Source organism: Symphalangus syndactylus, chromosome 9 (assembly GCF_028878055.3).
Source record: "Symphalangus syndactylus isolate Jambi chromosome 9, NHGRI_mSymSyn1-v2.1_pri, whole genome shotgun sequence".
Lineage (NCBI taxonomy): Eukaryota > Metazoa > Chordata > Mammalia > Primates > Hylobatidae > Symphalangus > Symphalangus syndactylus.
Genome location: NC_072431.2, coordinates 89,671,237 through 89,692,422, shown reverse-complemented (window position 1 = coordinate 89,692,422; position 21,186 = coordinate 89,671,237). Strand labels below are relative to the sequence as shown.

Sequence of the window (21,186 nt, the reverse complement as noted above, 5' to 3'; positions counted from 1 at the left end):
ACCAGCTTTTGTTTCATTGATTCTATTCTCCTATTTTCAATTTATTGATGTTTGATCATACATTTATTAATACCTTCCTTTTACTGGCTTGGGTTTATTTTTTGCTTTTTTTCCCCTAGTTTCTTGAGGTAGAAACTTAGATGATTGATTTGAGACATTTTGTATCCTCTGATGTAAGCATTTAGTGCTATAAATTTTCCTCACAGTACTACTTTAACTGTGTCCTACAAACTTTGACATGTTATATTTTCATTTTCATTTAGTTGATTGAATGTTTTTTCTTTTTCTTTTTTTTTTTTTTGAGTCTTCCTTGACCTATGCATCATTTAGAAGTATGTTATTTAATTTCCAAGTGTTTGGAGGTTATCCTGTTGTCTTGCTGTTATTGATTTCTTGTCTGAGAACATATTCTATGATTTTGTGGTGGTCACCCTGCAGGACTGACCTCCACCCAAAACTTCATTTGGATGTTGAGACTTAGGATTACAAACACATACTAAGAGTGTATGAAAGGATTATTATTCACATAATGAGACTTTCTGAGGAGTGTAGGATGACTCTCATGGAGTTCACAAAGTGGCTCAAATTTAGATAACAAGCCCTACTCACAAAGATTCTGATTTAGCATGTGTAAGGCCAGGCTCAGCAATATGCATTTTTGACTTGGCAAGCTAGAAAACTGAGGTGGAAAGCCTCAGTTTCATGCTTTGATAAATACCTAACGCACTGAGTCATCTGTTTTTTCTTTGATAAGCTGGCTCTCACCCATAAAGGAAGCAGAAAATGAGCAAACCTCTTTTTTTTTTTGAAAACATATTTGGAATACTCTCCTTTTCTGGGTTTTGCCCAAGCGGCTTCCAGCATTTCCTGTAGCACACTCGGTGGTCATTACTCCACATTCACTGGCACACCACTGGGCTGGGCAGTCAGACTTACTGTAGAATAGTCACTTGGATGTTTATTAAATGTTCTGTTTCATTGGAAACAAAATTGTGGTTATCTTTAAAACATAGACATGTATTTGGGTGTTTTTTTTTATGTTACAACAACTATTTTTAGAGACTGCCAACTACCTAATCCTTTTATAGTATATGAAAATAGTCACTTTCCTCACATAAACTATTTTATAATTTCGAGGTACAAAAACTTTTAAACCAGTGTAATCCAAGGAGGACTCTTAAATTTATAACTCATCATTGTTATAACACTTAGACTTTTTATTTTCTTTTATGAGATTCAAAATGTCATGTGGGAACCTTCTCATTAGAGTACTTCCTTTTTACTTATTTATTTTTCCTAATAAACAAAATAAAATTTTGCCGACACAGACAACAAAATGTATTAACACAGATGACAAATTATTCTTTTATTCATTCATCAATAACTTTATTACAGACAATAATTTACAAATCATTATCTGAGACTAAGTCTTCCTGTTTTACAGACCTTTAGACTTAGAGACCTAAGAGTATTTATATTTCAAATTTGGTTCTCATTAATTTTGAATATATGATCATCTATTATAGATGACAACAACTAAATTGATGTTTATATTTGTGCTATCTTGTTAAAGACATTCCTAAACAAATTGTTGGCTTAATTATGATTACACAGGAAATGTTTCAGTTACTCCTAAAAATAAGCATGCTTAAACACAGAACAGGTACCTGTTGTAGACAAAGAACTGATTTACTAGTTATAATCCACTTGTGTATTTTACTAGAGTAAGTTTTCTTATGGGTTTGTAAGACATCTCTGACATAGTTTCATTTATTTATAAGAAATGATACATTTCATATTTTTCATTACCTATGCTGGATTGTGAATCAGGCAAAATTAATGCAGTTTCAGTGTGGAAAGAAATGTCTTCCCACTCAGCATGGGCTGAGGATATCCTAAACATTTCATAGACAATGGCCATCTCTACCCTTAGTGTGAGAAGAGAGCCAGTTTTGTTTCTTGGAAACTGTGCAGAGGGCCCTTTGGGGAGAGAGAATATTACTCGTGTATTTAATTAGTACATAAAAAATAAATGACCATACTGAGATACACAATGAAACTGTGAAAATAAAAACATTTCAGATTTTCAGTAGTAATTAGCCCTTTTCACCTTGTGTGTTAAATACTTTTAAATAATTCAAAAGATACTGGGAAAGAATAACCACAGAATTAATATTAGGAGCATTGGCAGGGCATTTTGTAAGCATCAATCTAAATAGTTAATAAGGAGAATATGCAGAAGGGGAAGAAACAATAAATAGGAAAATGTTTGTGTACCACAACAGACACGTATCATTATTATTATTATTATATGAAATTTGCAACACCCACTACCAAAGAGAAACATGGGAAACAAAATAAGGTTATTGTACAATTGTACAAATTACAGTCTCATAGAAATAAGAAATAAGACTTATGTTTTCCAAGTAGAAAAACAATCATTTAAAAAAATAACAAAAAATATGTTCTTCCAAGAAGAAATAATAAGCATTTTTTTAAAGTCTGACAGTGTTTTCCTGACTCATTTTACGTGGTTCATGGAGTCTTACCTATTATTGTCATACTAAAAGCTTAACATCTAAACAAATTAAATTAAGGTAAATTCGGTATCATACCAACACCCAGATGATAAAACCTTTAAGTGAAAAGCAAAATTACCTTTTGCATTCTTGTTTATTTCTGAAAATGTAGAGACTCTTTCCCTTCATTTATTTGTTCATTTAACAAATATTTATTGAGCATGTTAATTTACTAGACTCTGGACATACAATGCAAAGAAAACAGATAAGATTCCTGCCCTCACAGAACTTAAAATTGTTCTTGAACACCTGTTTTTATCCAGCTTTATAAGTTGGATCTTTATACTCAAAGATTGCACACAACTGTTAGAATGTTTCATTTTTGGAATATTACAGGGCCTCTTTCTTGTGGGTAACATACATGCAAGTTGCACAATTCTGTAAGTCAGGTGCAGTGAGAACAGACACATTGCATTTAACATTTTCTTGTCTACATGAGACTATTTTGGTTCATGTTCAGTGAAAATGCCTCACCTTGCTTTTAGATCAGTTTGACAGAATTTGTTTTTTGAGGTTGTGAGCACTTTGAGTTTCCTTGTTTTAGAAACCCGAGGACTGAATTCAAAGCTTGGTTAAACTCAACCAGTCCCTCATTCACTCTCTCTTGAGGAAATACAAAGATCTCTACCATTATAAAATGTACATTCTAGCAGAGAAAGACAGATAAAGAATGGTAGATGTACATGAAAAGTACTCTGGAAGAAAGGAGGTAAACTGGCCTAAGGGGTGATGGGAAGTAGCAGTCAGGGTGGCAGAATGAGAAAAAGTAGAAGTGAAGCTGAGCGTGGTGGCTCACGCCTGTAATCTCAGCTCTTTGGGAGGCCGAGGCAGGCAGATCACGAGGTCAGGAGATAGAGACCATCCTGGCCAACATGGTGAAACCTTGTCTCTACTAAAAATACCAAATTAGCTGGGCATTGTGGCGCATGCCTGTAATCCCAGCTACTCGGGAGGGTGAGGCAGGAGAATCACTTGAACCAGGGAGTCAGAGGTTGCAATGAGCTGAGATCACACCACTGCACTCCAGCCTGGCAACAGAGAGAGACTCTGTCTCAAAAAAAAAAAAAAGTTGCAGTGAGTCAGTGTAGGCCTCACTGAGCAGAAACGTGAAGGACTTGAGGGAATTATGTGAGTAGATTTTAGGAGGAAGAATGTTCCCAGCAGAAAAGGTCCCAAGGAGGAACGTGCCTGGTGAACAGCAAGGAGGCCAGTGTGGCTGGGGCAGAGTGAGCCAGAGGGAGCACTGCAAGAGAGGAAGGCACAGGTGGCTTGGTGGGAAGGGGAGTGGATTATGTAGAACCCCATAGCCTATTGTGAAGAGCAAGGGAAAGCCTCACAGTGTTTTGAGCAGAGGAATGACATGACTGGACTTGTTTTTAAAGGGTGACTGACTCCAGCTGCTTTGTTGAGAACACACTGAAGGGAAGCCTGCAGGCAGGGAGAGCTGGTAGTGATATTTTCCTTGACCTCTTTGCAAGACTTATGAAGGGGTGGCTTATTTACTCGGCCCGCAGCTCTAAACCCATCATGGGAAGGGGAGTACTCAGGTGAGTGGGTGCAGGAACCAGGGCAAATGAGCACTGGAACCAGCCAGTTGCTCCTCTCTGGTGGGAGCAGGCTTTGTACAGGAACCACGGCAGCATCCAAGCATGTTACAATGCTTTTTTAGCTCTGCTGTCTGGGAAGGGGTGTCTGCAACTCCCGGAGCCCCAGAAGGCATGTGTTACAATCAGTGCTCTTTTAGCATTTTCCATCTGCAGATGGCTAAGTGTAAACCAGCTCAGTGGAGGGTCAGAGTGACAGCCTTTTACACCCTGCCCTCTTGGTATCCAAGTTTTTGTCCAGTGTCCAGGAAGAATCAGGTCACCCAAATGAATTGAAGGCTGGCATATGCAGAGGATTTTATTTAGAGGTGGAAGTAAGTGGCTCTCAGTGGGAAGGGGAGCTGGAAGGGGGACAAAGTGGGAAGATAAGTTTCTCTTGAATGACGGAACTCTTCTTGGAAGTCCCACCATCAAGCCACCCGTCTGAAGTCAACCTGCTTTTCTCTGACATCTGGCTGCTGCTTCTCTTCTCCTCATCTCTGCTGCTCCACTCTGCTCTCCTACCAGTGGAGCTTGGGGTTTTTATGGGTAGAGGGTGGGGGACAGGGTGGGCCAGGGTGGTTTTGGAAAAGGCAACATTTCGGGTGGGAAAACAGGGATGTTAAAGTTCTCATTTTGGACCGCAGGTCCAGGCTTGAGGGTGGGGCGCTCGCCAGGGACTGCCCTCTTCTACCCAGTATTTCCCTGCCTCCTGTCTGTAATCAATAGGAAGCTCTCACAGAAATCCAGCAAGAGATGATGGTAGCTACCATTAGGCTGGTTGTAAAAAGTGATTGGATGTTGTATGTGTTTAGAAGATAGAATTAATAGAATTTGCTGATGGATTGGATATGGCATGTAAGAGAAAGAGAAGAGTCAAGATGACTTCACTTAGAAATGTAGTGCAAAATATACCAATCTGTAAGCCTTGACCTCCCTTTAGTTCTATATTTCACATATTTCTAGTGGCCTTGTTTTCTATTCTAGGAATCTAGTGAGTTTTGGTTTTTGGTGTTTTTCTTTTTTTAATTTTTTTTTTTTTTGTCTAACATTTTCAGCAGTTACTGATAAAATACTCATATGGCAGATGCTGTGGAGGATACACAATGAACAAAACATTAATTTTGTTGTCAGCAAAGATCACAAGAGATAATGCAATTAGAAAGTGAGATACAACACTGAGGAGAAGCAGATCAAATATTATAGGGAGTCAAAGAAGAGAGATGTTTCTTTGGACTATGGGAAAAGGGGAAGGTCCAACATTAAGTTAGCCTAAACTGAGCTTTGAGAATATTGTAGACTTGAGGATTGCCAAGCTGAGATGCATTCCATTTTGGCACATAGACCCACATAGCCTCAGGTCCAGCGGAGAGTAAGTGCAGTTTGACTGGAAGAAACAGCAGGGGAAAAGGATTGAACAAGTTGTCCTCATATTGCACAGTGCTTTGAACCAAGGGGATGACAGAAAAGATCAGAAGTGTGGGTGTGTGTGAAAGACATTTTCAGAGATAGGACTGTGGGGCTAGCAAGGTATAAGTAAGGCCAGGGATTAGGGTGCTGTTATTGAGAGGATGATCATGCCAAAATTCAAATAGGGGCATAGAGAGAAAGGACTTTCTCCTAAAACATTTCCATCTGGACTGCACAGGCAAGGTGAAAGGGAAAAACTAAGATCAATTGTTCTACGAATAATTAAAGCATTCCCTTTTTCTTAGCAGCAGGTTTGGGGGCCTAATTTTTTTGATTCTCTCTTTGCTTGGAATATAACCGTCATTTGTGTGATCTTAAAGACTCTGAGGAAAGAATAGAAGATGGTTGATATAAGACTAATTCTTTTACTATAGTGACTAAGACATTCAGGAAAAATTTATTAAATTACAAAAGACTAGTATCATCAAGTTTACAGAAAAACTTTTCAAAGCTCATTTGAGGTAAAAGCCACAAATAACCACCTACTCTAGCTCTGTTTAGTTGCTCCTTTTAAAATTGAATTGAAATGTGATTGGCTTCTCTGACTGGAAACTTCCGATTTTTTCCTTAATGGAGCGCAGAGGCAGAGGAGGTGAGGAGAAGGTCACTACTTTGAAGGACTATGAAGCTTCAAATATTCTGGCTATAGACTTCAGCTGAACCAGTTTTGTTTTCCATGGTGAAATCTAACCAAACAAAGTCTTGGGAATGCGCCCAAAGAGCTTGTATTGACTATTTGAATTCTAGAAAGCAAAGAAGCGGAAGAATTGATTATTTTGGCAAACAGCACGTTGTCAGCAAGGTGTTTCTTCACCCTTTCGAGTGTTCATGAGTGTCTAAAATAATGATACGCAAACACTAGTGTTGGAAAAAAAAAAAACAGTCAGGAGAGAGCTTCTTCCAGTCCCACATTTTTCAGAGACTTCAGTGAAAGGTTTGGGTAGCACACTTTGAGGGGAGACAGCATGTTTACTAATGAATATGAATAGTATTTCCTCATGGGCCATATATTTTTCCAGTAGGAAATGGATAATCTACTATGACATTTCAGTGGGTTGGAACAAGATAGATAAATCAAATACAAGTTGCCCTGTTTCTTTTTCAAATGAAAGATAAGTGCCTTAATGGATTAGCAATCATGAAATATATAAGTATTTATAATACAGTACTGCTTTATAACACCATCTGCTAAAGAATGGTATTTATCCAGCCACTAATATGGGAGCAGATTTTCTTCCACATTATGCAGGGAGGAAGTACATCCCAGTGTTAACGAGCACGCACTTTGTATTTAACCAGCCTAAGTTCTAATGAAATTCTTCAGTTGACAAGCTGTGTAATTTTGATACCGTTACTTAACCTCACTTTCTTCATTGAGAAAATGGTATCATAATGATCCTACCTTTTAAATTCATTCAGTGCATCAAAGAAGGTAATATATAGAAAGCATTACGCCAAGTGCTTAACACGTGTGAGTACTCAATAAATAATAGCTAGTATCATCATTCCACTGGCCAAAATTGGCTACACACAAAATGAGCCATTTCAAAGTATTTGGAATGTCTGGAGTGAATGCTTTTTAAAGGAGTGCCGAGGAACTAGATTAATGAGTTTCTCCTCTAGTCCAGGCAAGTGGGTCTCTACACTGAAACAGGCATGTGATCAATCTTAATAGGCTAGTTTGTGGTGGGATAACAAACAATTCCCAAATAACAGTGTCTTAAAACAACACAAATGTATTTCTTGCTCATACTACCTGTCCATTATGGATTGACAGGTACCCAGGCTGGTGGAACAGTCACCATTCTCACACACTTCCAAAGAGACAGGGAAACCAACAGGGTCTTAAATCAGCAATTGAGGGTTCTGTCCTGGAGATGACATATACATTTCTTTTCTTTCTTTCTTTCTTTTTTTTTTTTTTGAGATGGAGTCTCACTTTGTCACCCATGCTGGAGTGCAGTGGTGCGATCTCAGCTCACTGCAACCTCCACCTTCCAAGTTCAAGCGATTCTCCTGCTTTAGCCTCCTGAGTAGCTGGCATTATAGGCATGCATCACCACGCCTGGCTAATTTTTGTATTTTTAGTAGAGACAGCATTTCACCATGTTGGCCAGGCTGGTCTCAAACTCCTGACCTCATGGTCTGCCCACCTCAGCCTCCCAAAGTGCTGGGATTACAGGCATGAGCCACCACATCCGGCCCACATTTCTTTCATTCACAATTCATTGGGCTCACACAGTTTTACCCAACCCCAAAGGGACAAGAGTGTGTAATACTGTCATATTCCTGGAAACTAGTGTAAAGGAAAGTAAAAAAAATCTCAGGGCCCCCAAACTCCTTTGCAAAAGGGAAAGTTAAGCCTGGAGGCTGAGTCATGCAATACCCTTTTCCAAATGAAGCTGTTACTGGCATTATACATCAGCCGGATCCCCACGAGGTAAAAGGCCTTGGGCATCTATGAAAGACTGCTCCCACAGATCAATCATGGGTAAATCTTTTGCTGGCCTCCCAGAAACAAGGGCGTGCCAATTATAACTTTAGGCCTGCAATGTAAGTCTAGCTCCTAAATCTAAAGTCTGTTGGATTCCACACTGATGGTGTAGATTACAAGCTTATCTTTCCAGGTGCAGAACAAAGATAAGAAGAGACCAATTATTTCCACTTACCCAGAGACACTTGCATAATTTACACTTCCTTTACTTCTTTTTCTCTTCAAACATTCACCTTATTACATGTAAAATGTAGATTTACCTGGCACTAACTAAAGTCTCACAGGAATGTAATCATCCACTCTACCTTGTACCTGGCCCTCTTCCTACATGCTTTCTCTCCCCCTTAAGGAAATGTATATATACTGGACAGCCTGAAAACTCTTGGGAAAAACAGCCACAGATGTGTCTACGGCTCGTGTTTTTCCTGGATGTACCCTAAAGCTGGCTTAATAAATCTCCATGACTGAGACTTTTCCCTCAGTGCCTCATTTTGGTTGTCAGCAGAAACTGGAAATTTGGTGGATAACACTGATGACTATCAAAGGGTCATTGATGTGGTTAAAAATAGACAACCTATAGATACTGGCACTTGAGGCCCTCCTTATTAAGTTAAAAAACAATGAGCCAAAATTGATTCAAGCAGTAGTGATATATGGCGTTTCTGAACTCTGAGTGAGACTGGAGACCTAGCTACGTTGGTGGTACATTCCACAAGATGCCTTGAGTTTCTGGGACGCCTGGTCCCGTAAGCAGTGCCATGGATTGAGTTCTTCTGTTAAAAATATCCAAAGCCATATTTATTCTCTATGGCCTTATCCCACCATTCCATGCTAGTTAAATAGCTTTCTCTGTTTTTATCTCACATCTAATGGGTTTAATGTGTTCTAAGTGTATGGCTCCATTTGGTGCATTGGATGCTATGGCTGAGAGGTGCCATATAAAAATATTGTTATTGTTATGATGATGAGTTCAAGCACTGGAGGGGAAATTGTGCAATAACTTAGTACTGGAGCTATCATTATTTTCAGCAAAATGAAGTTTGGCTTCTTACTACACTACTAAGCCTTGAAGATTAAATGATATCTACAGCATGTATCTTAGCAATGAGCCAAAGAAGTCCAAAGAAAAAATGTTTGTTATAACAAACATTTCATATATTATAAAACAGATGTTCACTTTTAAGTATTCTTGATACTTTAAGAAGTTGATGATACCCATGTCAGAAATTAAGAAAAAAATCAAATGAAAAGAATCCACACATTTAAGGTATTTTTCCATTTATTAAATTTTATTCATTCTTACTTCCATTGTGATCAGACTGGCCAGCTATGTTAATTACTTTAACCCTTAGTGCTGATGAGTTGCCAGTGAGCTGTGAGGTTGAGCAATAGTTTGTTTCATTGCTGTAGAAATGCATCATTAGGATGGAAGGTGCATGGAGTTCTGGAAAAAGGGACTGTTTCGGTCCCTTCCCTCATGATGATGTGATATTATGTTCCCATTACTTGAATATTCATTATGGTTTCCCCCATGTTTTTGGCTACCTCTGTTTCCTCCAACTGTTTACATTATTAAGTTGGTTTGGCTTATAGAAACGTAGCTTGAACCTGTATATAGCTAGAATAGCTTGGGGTGTTTGCATAGATTAGTTAGATTTCCTTTTCACCCTAGAAGAATCATAGGAGGTTTCTAAAAGGAGGTGAGACAAAACAACCAAGGCCATGTTACGGAGGGATCTCAAACCACAGACGGAAAACACCACAGAGTTAGCCTGAGGGATTCTCGGGGGGCGTCAGGCACTAGGCCCTCCTTGTGCTTTGACTCAGGTAACTTTACACAGGAGACAGTGAAGGCTTCATTCCTTTCAGGGTGGGTGGAGAGAGAGGCATTGCAGAGCATCCCTCAGAGGCATGAGAAATTGGCATGTATCAACAGTGCCGTGAGTCTGGGACTTCCTACAAGGGGATAGGTGGCATATGACAAATTCATTTGAAAACAGGAGGTAATAACAAGTATTTATTGCACAAGGAATCTGGTGGACTATGATCTAGAAAGATGGAGAGGACATACTGGTCAGAAGATGGGGCCTCAAGTGGCTCTTGGCGCATTCTACTTCCAGACTCCTGAGTTCAGTTTCAAGCCAAGATCATTCTCTCCTTCCTTTGCTCTCTTTCTTTCACCAGAAAGCAGTGTGGTCCAGTGGCAAAGAGCTGGGATTCTGGCACAGCACTGTCTGAGTGTGAATCATAGCCCTGCTCCTCACCAGCTCTGTGACCCTGAGCAAGTGACTTCCCTTCTGTCTCTCAGTCTCCCCCATTTGTAAAGTGGGGATGATAATAGGGCCTTCTGGGGTTATCATAAGAACTGAGCAAAATAAATGAGTGAAGCACATATAATAGTGTCTGTAGTAAATGCTTGTTAAATGAGTGAAAGAAGTCCCATGTTTTCATAGTTCCTTACACTTAACTAGTTAAAAGGTAAAAGGGTATAAAATGAATTTCTGGTATACGTCCTGATGCCGTTAGAGACACTAAGTATGTACTTATAAAGAGTGTGGCTTGGGTAATCATCCAACCTCCGTGCCTCTTTTTTATTCTCTGTAGGAAGGGGAAACATACCTATCTCAAAGGGTTGTAATGAGGAATAAGCAAAATAAATATTTGAAAAGTGCTTTTTATGTAACACTTGGTTAAGAAATGGTTGATTCCTTCCTCCCTTTTCCCTTCACTTTAAAAAACCTTGTCCCTGACAGTTAAAGATTTCTACAAGTTAAAACTTTTATCTTTAGCCTGCTTTCACAAATCTGAAATGCAGCTAACTTGCTAATGTTCTGGGAAGTCTAGGTCTGAAATTAGCAGGTGATCAAAGCTCTACGAGAGGTATCTAAGTTGCTAAGGTCATCACTATAGCAGAGAAGAAAGGATAACATATATTGAGTATTTACTGTGTACCTGGTACTATTCTCAGGGATTCATAAGAGGCATGGTTTTTAATTCTCACAGCTTTATATGACACTTTATACCAGTGCATGCCCATTTTACATGTAAAGATACTGAGGTACAGGTTCAGTAAGTGAATTACCCAAGGAGATGGAGTCAGTAAATGGCAGAGCCAGGATGTGAACCTAGACACTCCAGCTCTAGAACCCACAGTCTTAACCGCCTTGCTGTATCACTTCCCAAAAACAACAGCTATGAAGTCAACAGATCTATATTTGCATCTGTCGTGTGCCCTTGTACACATTTCTTAACCTCTCTGAGCTCCATGTTCCTCTTTTGTGATTTAGGCATAAAATGCATTTGTAAATGTAAAAAAAATGTGAGGATCAAATTAGATAACAAACACATAGCACCTCACGTCGGGTGAGGTATGCAGTAAGCATTCATTAAATAGTAGTTTCAGATGTTATCATACATAATTTAGAAACTGTGACAGGATCCTTCCACACCTACCTCTGCATTTTGTCTACTGCCAGCTCTGTAATTCTGGCTTCCATGAAGTTGATCAGTTCCGCCTCCCAGGTATGGGCATATGAAGCAGTTGAAGCAAAAAACCTTTGTCATTATCCTAGACCCCTCTAGAACCATCCCTTAGAGGACCACCGGCAGTTCACACACAGCCCTTGCTTAGAGGTGGGCATAACTTGTAAGCATGGCTTAAAGTAAAAGTAAAAGTACCTTAATTTATACCCATGAAGTCCATAGAGATTTGTCTGTTGAAGGACAAGAATATGGACTTTCTTTTAAAGAAGTGCACCTGTCTCCAAAATTATGAGCTTTAGAGATAATTATTTATTTATTTTATTTGCCTCCTGTGGACATAAAATATTTTTGATGCAGTAGATTTTAGTAGAGACCTTAGATAGTAGAGAAAAGGCTGCATAAACAACTTATTTTTAAAACCTCAGCATCAGAGATGTTGGAATAAATACAATTGCTGTGGAAATAGGTTGTTTTAGAATGAGGACATTTAGATGGTAAATAACTTCTGATTTTACATCTGCTGGCCAAAACTCTTCCTTTAATTTCAGACTTGCATAGCTAAAGACCCACGGACATCTCTCTTTGGATATCTCATAGGCATCTCAAACTTGGCATGTCCAAAAAAATAATCCTTGGCTTGTGCCAAACTTGTCCATGCAATCCATTCAATCTTCCCTATCTGGTAAATGAACCCAGAAAGTCAGGATTCTTCTTTGATCCTTTGCTTTTTCTCCTGAACTACCTTGGCCCATGTATTAATCAGTGTGTCCTCTCATTCTGTCACTAGGATACCTCTCAAACACATCCACTTTTCTTAAACTCTAATGTACCATTTCCAGTCAAGGCCGCCATCATCTCTTCTGATCTACCCACAACAGCCTCCAAACTCATTACATTCTCTGCCTAGCACAAAAGTATTCCTTATTGTAAGTCCTGCCACTGCTTTGCTTAAAGCTCCAGTAGCTTCCCACTGAACCTAGAATAAGATCCACTGTCACTACTGTAGTCTATACCCTGTGCATACTATCCCCTGCCACTCCCTGCAACTTCATCTAGTACCTCTCTTCTGTTAAATTACATGCTAGCCACACTGGACCATTTTTTTTTTTCAGTTCCTTGAACATCAGTCTTGTTCGTGCTGCCTGGAATCTTCTTTTCCCCACTGTTCATATTGATAGCTCAGCTTCCGACTTAGCTTAAGGATCATCTAATCAGCTTGGCCTCCTCTGCACATCCTGTTTAGAAATGCCCTTTCTCCCACTTCAGCCCCTCCCCACTGTGCTTGCAATATTATTCCATTTTCAACTTGGTTTTTAATAATTTTATAATTTTTAGCAAATTTTAGCAATTTATTTGCTTTTGTTTGTTCATTGTCTGCCTCCCACATCAGAAAGTAAATTCCAGAGCATTGGGTTTAATAAGTGCTTATTTTGAGGGGAGGACCAACAGCTTTTATCAGCCTTTCAAAGGGTTTCAAGAGCTAAGAAATGTTACTAATTGATGAGTTTGATGATGACAATAAAATTGTGTTTTCTTTATTCCCACAACCACTCAGCACAACGCTTCAAAAAAAAAAAAGAAAGAAAGTAAATTCCAGAAGAGTAGAGTCCAGGTGTGTGTTTTGTTTGCTAATATATATGTAGATCATACAGCCCAGATCTTGGCACCGGGATAGATACTTCAAAATTATATGTAGAATAAATTAGTGGATACATACATTAATTAATATGATACATATTACTGTGTGTAATAATATCACAGTATTAAACTTTCTTTTATTGTTAGTAATTATTTGTTCAATAAATTTGTATTGATTGACAGAGCATGAGCCATGGAGTCTAACAGATAGAAGCTCTTTTTGTTTTTGAGACAGTCTCACTCTGTCGCCCAGGCTGGAGTGTGGTGGCACAATCTTGGCTCACTGCAACCTCCGCCTCCCGTGCTCATGAAATTCTCCTGCCTCAGCCTCCCAAGTAGCTGGAACTACCGGTGCACTCCGCCACGCCCTGCTAATTTTTTGTATTTTAGTAGAGACGGGGTTTCACCATGTTGCCCAGGCTGGTCTTGAACTCCTGAGCTCAGGCAATCTGCCTCCCTCAGCCTCCTAAAGTGCTGCGATTACAGGTGTGAGCCACCATGCCCAGCCCGATATAAGCTCTTATACTGGTTCTATCACTTAGCTGGATAACCTTAGACAAATTAATTAACCCTTTAAAGAGCCTCAGTTTTCTGATCTGTAAAATGAGAGCTATAATAGTCTCTACCTTATATAAATTGAAAAGTCCAATGAAATAATGAAACAAAAAGCCATAGTCCACAGTCATAGCGAATATCTAAGAAAGAATGCTTGCCATTGATATTTTCATTTTATATCGGCCACGAAAAGCATTGAAGGCCCATTAGCAAACACAATTGACATTGTTCCTGCCCCCATAGGGGATGCAGGCATCTAAATAGACAATTTAATGCTAAGAGCTGTTGAAGAGAATGCACAAGGTTATATGTGCTACTCAAGTGAATGTTCTTAGCCTCAAGATCAAATGAATTTTATTTGCATATATTCCATCAGTTACTTAAAATCTTGCCATATTTTGGATTTGCTTCATATTTGGATCTTGATTTTTCCATGCACGTTTTTTTCATAGAGTATTTATTATTTTTTCTTATATGATGTAACTTTTTCTCATTATTATGTTTTTCCAACTTTTCAGTTACAGCAGTTATACAATTAAGGCTCCTTTTTGCCTTCTTAGACTTTCCTTTTGAAGGCCTCTGTCCTCCTTCTCCATCTCTGCTTTTATTGGCTCTCCAGGTCTGAGCTGTCATCCTGGGACCTTCTTTCCCTGTGCTCCTTGGTAGTTCCTCGTTGTGTATCAAAATTTTCTTTCTTTCTTTCTCTTTCTTTCTTTCTTTCTTTTTCTTTCTTTCTTTCTTTCTTTCTTTCTTTCTTTCTTTCTTTCTTTCTTTCTTTCTTTCTTTCTTTCTTCTTTCTTTTCCATTGGCTTCTATATTTTATTGGAGTCATACTCAAGAGACTTATTTCAGTACACTTACTTAGTCTTTGAGAGTTTGCAAATATCTTCATATTTGATTAATCATTTAACTGGCCATACCATTCTAGGTTTAACAGTATTTCCCTTGAGAAAGTTGAAAGGTGGACATGGATGCTCCTATATTCTTAGCTACTTGGGAGGCTGAGGTAGGAGGATGAGGCCAGGAGTTTGAGACTAGCCTGGGCAACATAGCCAGTCCCCATCTCTAAATTCTTTTTTTTAATTAGCCTGCTGTGGTGGTACACTCTTTTGTAGGTAGGAAGTCCTACCTACTTTTGAAGCTAAAGTGGGAAGATCCCGTGAGCCCAGGAGCTCGAGGCTGTAGTAAGCTCTGATAGTGCTGTTGCACTCCAGCCTGGCAGACAGCACAAGACCCTGTGTCTTAAAAAAAACAAAAAGTTGAAAACAAGCTCTACTTGTAGTTTTTAGTAGACACTAGTGAGGAGTTTGGTACAGTCTAATTTTATTCTTTTAAAAAAAAACTAGTTTCCACCCTCTGTCCCACTGCTTAGATCTTGCATTGTTCACCCCTCCTCCATTTCCAGGAAGTTTCTCAGATATTTTTAATGCAGATATTCTGAAATTTTATGTGATGTCAAGATATAAATCTTTTCTTCATCTATACTGTTGGATTCTCAGCTGAATCTTTTAATCTGAAAAAATGCTCCCTTCTCTATTCCTCACATTCTTTGTTGAAAAATTTCTCCTCAAAAAAAAAAAAAGAAAAGAAAAGAAAAGAAAAATTTATCCTCTTCTACGCTTTTTGCCTCTTTTTTCCTGGGGTTCTTGTCTGTTTTATGAGAACTCTTAGCTTCTTTCTCACATTTTTTAGACAAGCCATATTCTTGTCCCTATATCCTTGGGAGCATCTTTTACTTTATTTTCTAAATTACTAAGTTTGACAATAATATTGGAAAATCTAAGTGCTAAATCTTGTTTCAATTGCGGTTTGTTTTTTTTTTTTTTTTTGCATAGCATTCTGTTCTTGTTCTGTTCTATCTTCATTGTTTCCACTTTTAAAATCTTTTATTTGGTTCTCATATTTCTAGTGATCTGTGGTTGATCAATCTTTTATAGAAAAAAGATCTGGATGTTTGACATTGATTTTTCTCTGTTGTTGAGGATGTTTTCCACTTTTATTGGATCTACTCTGAATGAGAATGCTTGGAAGTGTGGGTCAAGGTAGTTTCACTGACAGTCTTTATGACATAGATTCAGAGCCATAGACAGGCTATGGGCCCCTCAAATGTAGGAGTATGGAGGGCTTTGCACTGGGGCACAAAAATCCATATTAAAAAATTTTAACTTTACCTTTGTAGCTTTCTTGAGCTTCTTTTTAAAAGAAGTGGTTGATACTGGCTAAATGCTAGCTGCTTGTACTCTACTTTTACAAAGCTTGTTTAAATGTTACTGCAGATCTAAACTGGACCCTTGTTCTATATTCAGACATTCAATCCTTCTTCTTAGTCCTATTTCTAGTCCCTGTTCTGTGTCTCTCATAATCACTGACTTTAAGATCAAAGGCTCTTGGGAGGCAAAACAGACCAGCTGGCATCCACTTGCTCTTATTCTCCTTCTAGAATATTTTAGGCTTCAGCTTTCTCTATTATCTCTTTTATCCATCAACATGATCTCATCCATGTGGCCTGTAAATTCGTTGGAAATATCCCATTCATTAGTGATGCTCTCTTCCATTCTTTAAATTCATATGAAGTTTTTTTGTTCAATTTTTATACTTTTATTTCGGTGGGGTTTCAGGAGAGTATGAAGGCAATATACATACTCAAAGCCAAAAGTTAAATTATAACTTGAAATTACTGTACAATTTCCCTGTAATAATTTATTTAACCAGTGCCCAACTTTTGGATAAATCTTTCTAATATCTTTCAGCATGATAACTATTTGACCTTTTTATCTGGAAAAGAGAGGCTGAAGATAGGTGTGCAGGACAGTACATGAAATAATGAGAAGCTGAACACCTAGTCCTAACAGAGGTAACCTCTGGAAGCAATGAGCAGACAGAAAATTCAAGTTAAACCAAAGTTAGGGATCCCATGCAAAGAATTTTTATGGGCTGTAGGTTAGAATGCCATGTAGGAAGTCAAGAGCTCTTAACAGTATTGAGCAGACTAAAAAATCTATATGGATCTTTGCCTATGAAAATTGTGAACATTCCTAATTATGTCCATAGGAAAAAATTTTTAAAGTGGGATTTCTCCATCCAAGTATGCGAACACTTAAAAGTCTTGATATTTAGCTGACAAATTTATCCTCCAGAAGGATTGCACCAATTTACACTCTTACCAGCCACCAACCTCTTAAAATCAAACAAAAATTCCCACAGTTTGCTAATTTTATAAGCAAAATTTTATCTTTTTTTTACATACATTTCTTAGATTATTACTGATATTGATTGATATCTATATAATATTACTCAGTGCCCAATCTTCAATGGGTATTGCTGACTTTGTTTTAGAAATGTGTAGACCAAGGCTTTGAGACCTTAAGAGTTCTGAAGTTCACACAGCTTTACATATTTAAAAACAGATGAGAACATAGATGTTAGTTTGCCAAAAAATTTAAGAACATGTGACTTACCTTGCTCATAATTTTTTAGATGAAAGATCAGATTAGTCATTTTCTTTGGACCATAGATATAAATAATTCTGTCAAATATTTTCTAATTTTTGAAACAAATGTGTTTTGTGATCCCTTTGTTTTCTTCATGCAAACCTTATTCAGAGAGGGATGTCCCTGCTATTATTATTATTGCATAGGGTTGCAAGAACAGATTTCAAATGGCTCATGGGAATTTAGCTTTCTCTGAGATCTTGACATCACTTTATTTGTCCCGTTGCAGTCTATGTCTTCATCCTAGCAAGTGTGAAAAAATTGCCAGGTAATACTATTTTACCAGCGTAAATTCTTGAAGATATTTTATGCAAAAGGTTAAATACTCTTCATTCTAAACTGGTAGCATAGTCTTCAGTGTAGATCTGGAAGCTACCAGAAAAGTATGGCATACAGTGGGAGTAACACAAGTTGAACTGCTCTTTAGTTTGGCTGGACCTGAAGAATTCCCTCATTCGATCACTGTGTGGAGGTTAAAAGTCCAGGCTCTTAGTACTGATATGCACAATATGGATGAATCTCAAAAATATTATGCTAAGTGAAAGAAGCCAGACACAAAAAGTCACAAATTATATATGATCCTATTTATAATGAGTAGCCAGAATAGATAAATCCATAGGGACAGAAAGTAGATAAATGGTTGCCTGGATTTGGAAGGAATGAGGAGAAGCTGCTTGTTCACTTTAAAATGGTTAATTTTATGTTATGTAAGTTTTACCTCAATAAATTATTATTATTTTTTAATCCAAGTTATTGAACCCAACAGACATGAAATTGGAATCTAACTCTATCATTTTCTAGCTGTGTGAATTTGGGCAAGTTATTTTAATTTCCTAACCTTAATCCTAACTTTAACATCTAAACCTCCATTTCCTTCAATGTCCTGATCTGGAAATAAAGATGACTGACGGTCTATCCAACAGACAGGACTGTTGTGAGACCTGTATGCAATGATGTATTAATACATAAAGCCTTTGGTGCGGTGGTTGACGCATCACAAGTTCTTACAAAATGGTAGCTGGGCCAGCCTGACCAACATGGAGAAACCCCGTCTCTACTAAAAATACAAAATTAGCCGGGCATGGTGGTGCATGCCTGTAATCCCAGCTACTGGGGAGGCTGAGGCAGGAGAATTCCTTGAACCTGGGAGGCAGAGGTTGCAGTGAGCCAAGATCATGCCATTGCACTCCAGCCTGGGCAACAAGAGCAAAATTCCATCTCAAAAAAAAAGAAAAAGAAAAGAAATGGTAGCTGGACTATAATAGCTATTACTACTACTGACTGACTTGCTGCTTCTACTGCAGCAGTAGCTGCAGAAGCTGTATTCCAACCCAGATTCTTGGTATATTCAAATGACTATTTTCCATTCTGTAGTCTTGCTTCAGGTAATTGAAGTGGAGTAAAGTCACATGACATTGACTTCAGGAGGCATATATTCTTCTTTTGATAGATGGGTTTTAATTAAAACTGTTTTTAATTAATATCAAAATGGAACAGAATTGGAGAGAACCAATGAGTAAGGGTCAGATCCCTAAACCATCACATTATTGGCATTCTTGGGAGAGCTGTGGACCCTGCCTCCCAGTGTGTGCTATGGTTGATTTCTCTCTTACCGAAAAGGGACAAACCCTTGAAAAGGTAGTCATGCACTGGGGCATTTAAAAGAAAATGTGAGAAGAAAACGATGAATGTCACTAAGCTTCAGAGAAGGAAAAACTTTAGGCGTCAGTTGAAAGTCGTCCCTCTGTAGTGCATCAGATGTGTTACACAAAGGTGCGGCTTGACGGTGTGACGGTGTTAGGAGACCCAAGTCCTCCATCTCTATCAACATTGGCATGTGCAAAAGTACTTTTATTAATGGAATTCTCCAAAGAGCTCAAAGCTCATTTGCTGCTTTACTGATGGGCATTCTTTTACCCACTCATGCTTTGGTTTTATTTATTCTTCCTATGGGCTCCTCAAATCAAGAGAAAGCCAGAAAAAAAAAAAATTGAGATACGAATATCCTGTTTTATCAAGTCTTCTTGTGACTACTATATCATTTGTTCTCCTGAAGCCTAATCAAATGAGACATAAAAGACAGCCAACATAAATACCACTTACTGAATGTGATAACAAAGGTAAAATTAGTTGAAACAACATGTTCCCCAGTGTCCAGCTTCTCCATGGAAGAGTGAGAAGTCAGAAGTGGCCGCTGCTGTTATGGAAAGTTCATGGCCTTTAATGTGAGACAGTTCCAGTGGACACAGATTTTCATCCAGGCCCTATGATTAGCTATGTGGCCTTGAGCAAAACTTTAGGTTTTAGGGGCTTTTGTGTCCTCATGGGAAGAATGGGGATAATAAAATCTATTTCTAACAGTTCTTAAAAGCATTGCTCAACTCTGTTTAGAGGAACTTAGTGCCTGGCACCCCTTTTCTCCTTACACTACAAGCTTCAAGAGAGACGTTGTGGCAGCTTTTGTAATCATAGTAACCAACAAGTTTTGTGCATTAGCATGGGTTAGGGAATGCTTAACTTAGTGCTTTCTGTCTGTTATCTCAATTAAATCCTTACCTCAAGTCTGTATGGTAAGCATTCTCTCACCCACTTTACGGTGTGAAGTTCATTAATTCATCCAAGATGGCTCTGCTAGAGAGCATAAGAGCGGAGAGCAAAGCCTAAGTCTTTCTGACAGTGAAGCCTGCACACATAACCTCTTCTACCACCAAAAGCCTTGAACCAGGGTCTAGCTGAGGTTTCAGTGATCTGCAGTCAGTTCAACTAAACCTTAGAACTATACAGTAGACATTGAGTAGTCAACTTCTGGGTTGCTTTCATCTGGGATCAAATTTCCAGCTTCAGAAAGACACTACGTTTCTGTGGTCACTGTTCTTTCCTACCCAGAGTTCACTCAGTTGAGTGCCCTACCTCTGAGTCTTCATGACGGGAACACCAGCTTCTAAACAGACCCGGCACAAGTTAGCTTCATCCATGCAGCCCCACTGCATGGCGATGAGCTTGTCAGATGAGCACTGCACATTTGGATGAAACTGAGTCAAGAAAAGCCACATGTGAAAACACGTTTATTTCCAAAACGATGGTGCATCTGCAAGGGTGTAACTAGCACTCATTGATATTTTTGGCATTCATGGAAAACACCCCAGGCTGCTTAGGTAATTAATTTCCTAGGGTTAGTCATTAACAGGCTTCCTGCTTTCCTTCTCCTTTGGCAGGCCCAGCTGTGAGATACAGTAAATTCAAGATGTCAGAGGCCAGGCCGCCTCCCCTGCTTGGGCAGCACACAACGCACATCCTGAAGGAGGTCCTGAGATACAGTGACAGCGCCATCAGGGAGCTGCTCAGCGCTGGAGTGGTGGACCAACATGAAACTCACTGACAAAGGAAAAGGGCTCTTCCTCGTAACCTCGATCTGAATACACTGGCAAAGGCAACACTTTGCTTGGACCCTTCTCCCCAGTTCTGATACCACTAAAAAGAAGATTTAGAGTAACTCCAGATTTCCTACATGGCATCTCCAGAATGGCTCTGGTATTAATGAATCTAGTGCCTTTTAAATGTACCCCACGTTTTGTTCCCTACCATTTTTTTTTCAGATGACGATTTAATTATGGATTTGTGGGATTTTTAAAAATAAAGATTTAAATTTTTTCCTGGAAAAATGCACTCCTCATTCTAATTACATTAATGTCCTAAATGTTTGCCCCTTACCCGCCATGCCCTCACCGGCCCCCCCGCCCCGTCCACACAGGCCTGAAAAAGAGCAGATCTCTTGATACTTTCTACTTGTACATAAAATCTGCATTTAAATTTGTGTTAGGGAGTCAAAGCAATAAGCAGAATGTCAGTCTCTGTGATTGATTTTAAACAGAATAACTTAATTCTGAGCTCTT

At 38.7% G+C, this 21,186-nt stretch overlaps 1 protein-coding gene across 2 annotated transcripts in view; it reads left to right on the top strand.

Moving 5' to 3' along the window:
- SUGCT (succinyl-CoA:glutarate-CoA transferase) overlaps nucleotides 1-20,955 on the top strand; it is a 769,733-nt gene extending 748,778 nt beyond the window's left edge. For both annotated transcript variants that reach the window (XM_055293359.2, XM_055293357.2), the window contains one exon: nucleotides 20,509-20,955. In XM_055293359.2, coding sequence (XP_055149334.1) covers nucleotides 20,509-20,672 — 164 coding nt within the window. In that variant the 3' untranslated portion in view covers nucleotides 20,673-20,955. The remainder of the gene's footprint in view (nucleotides 1-20,508) is intronic.
- Nucleotides 20,956-21,186: the final 231 nt, after the last annotated feature.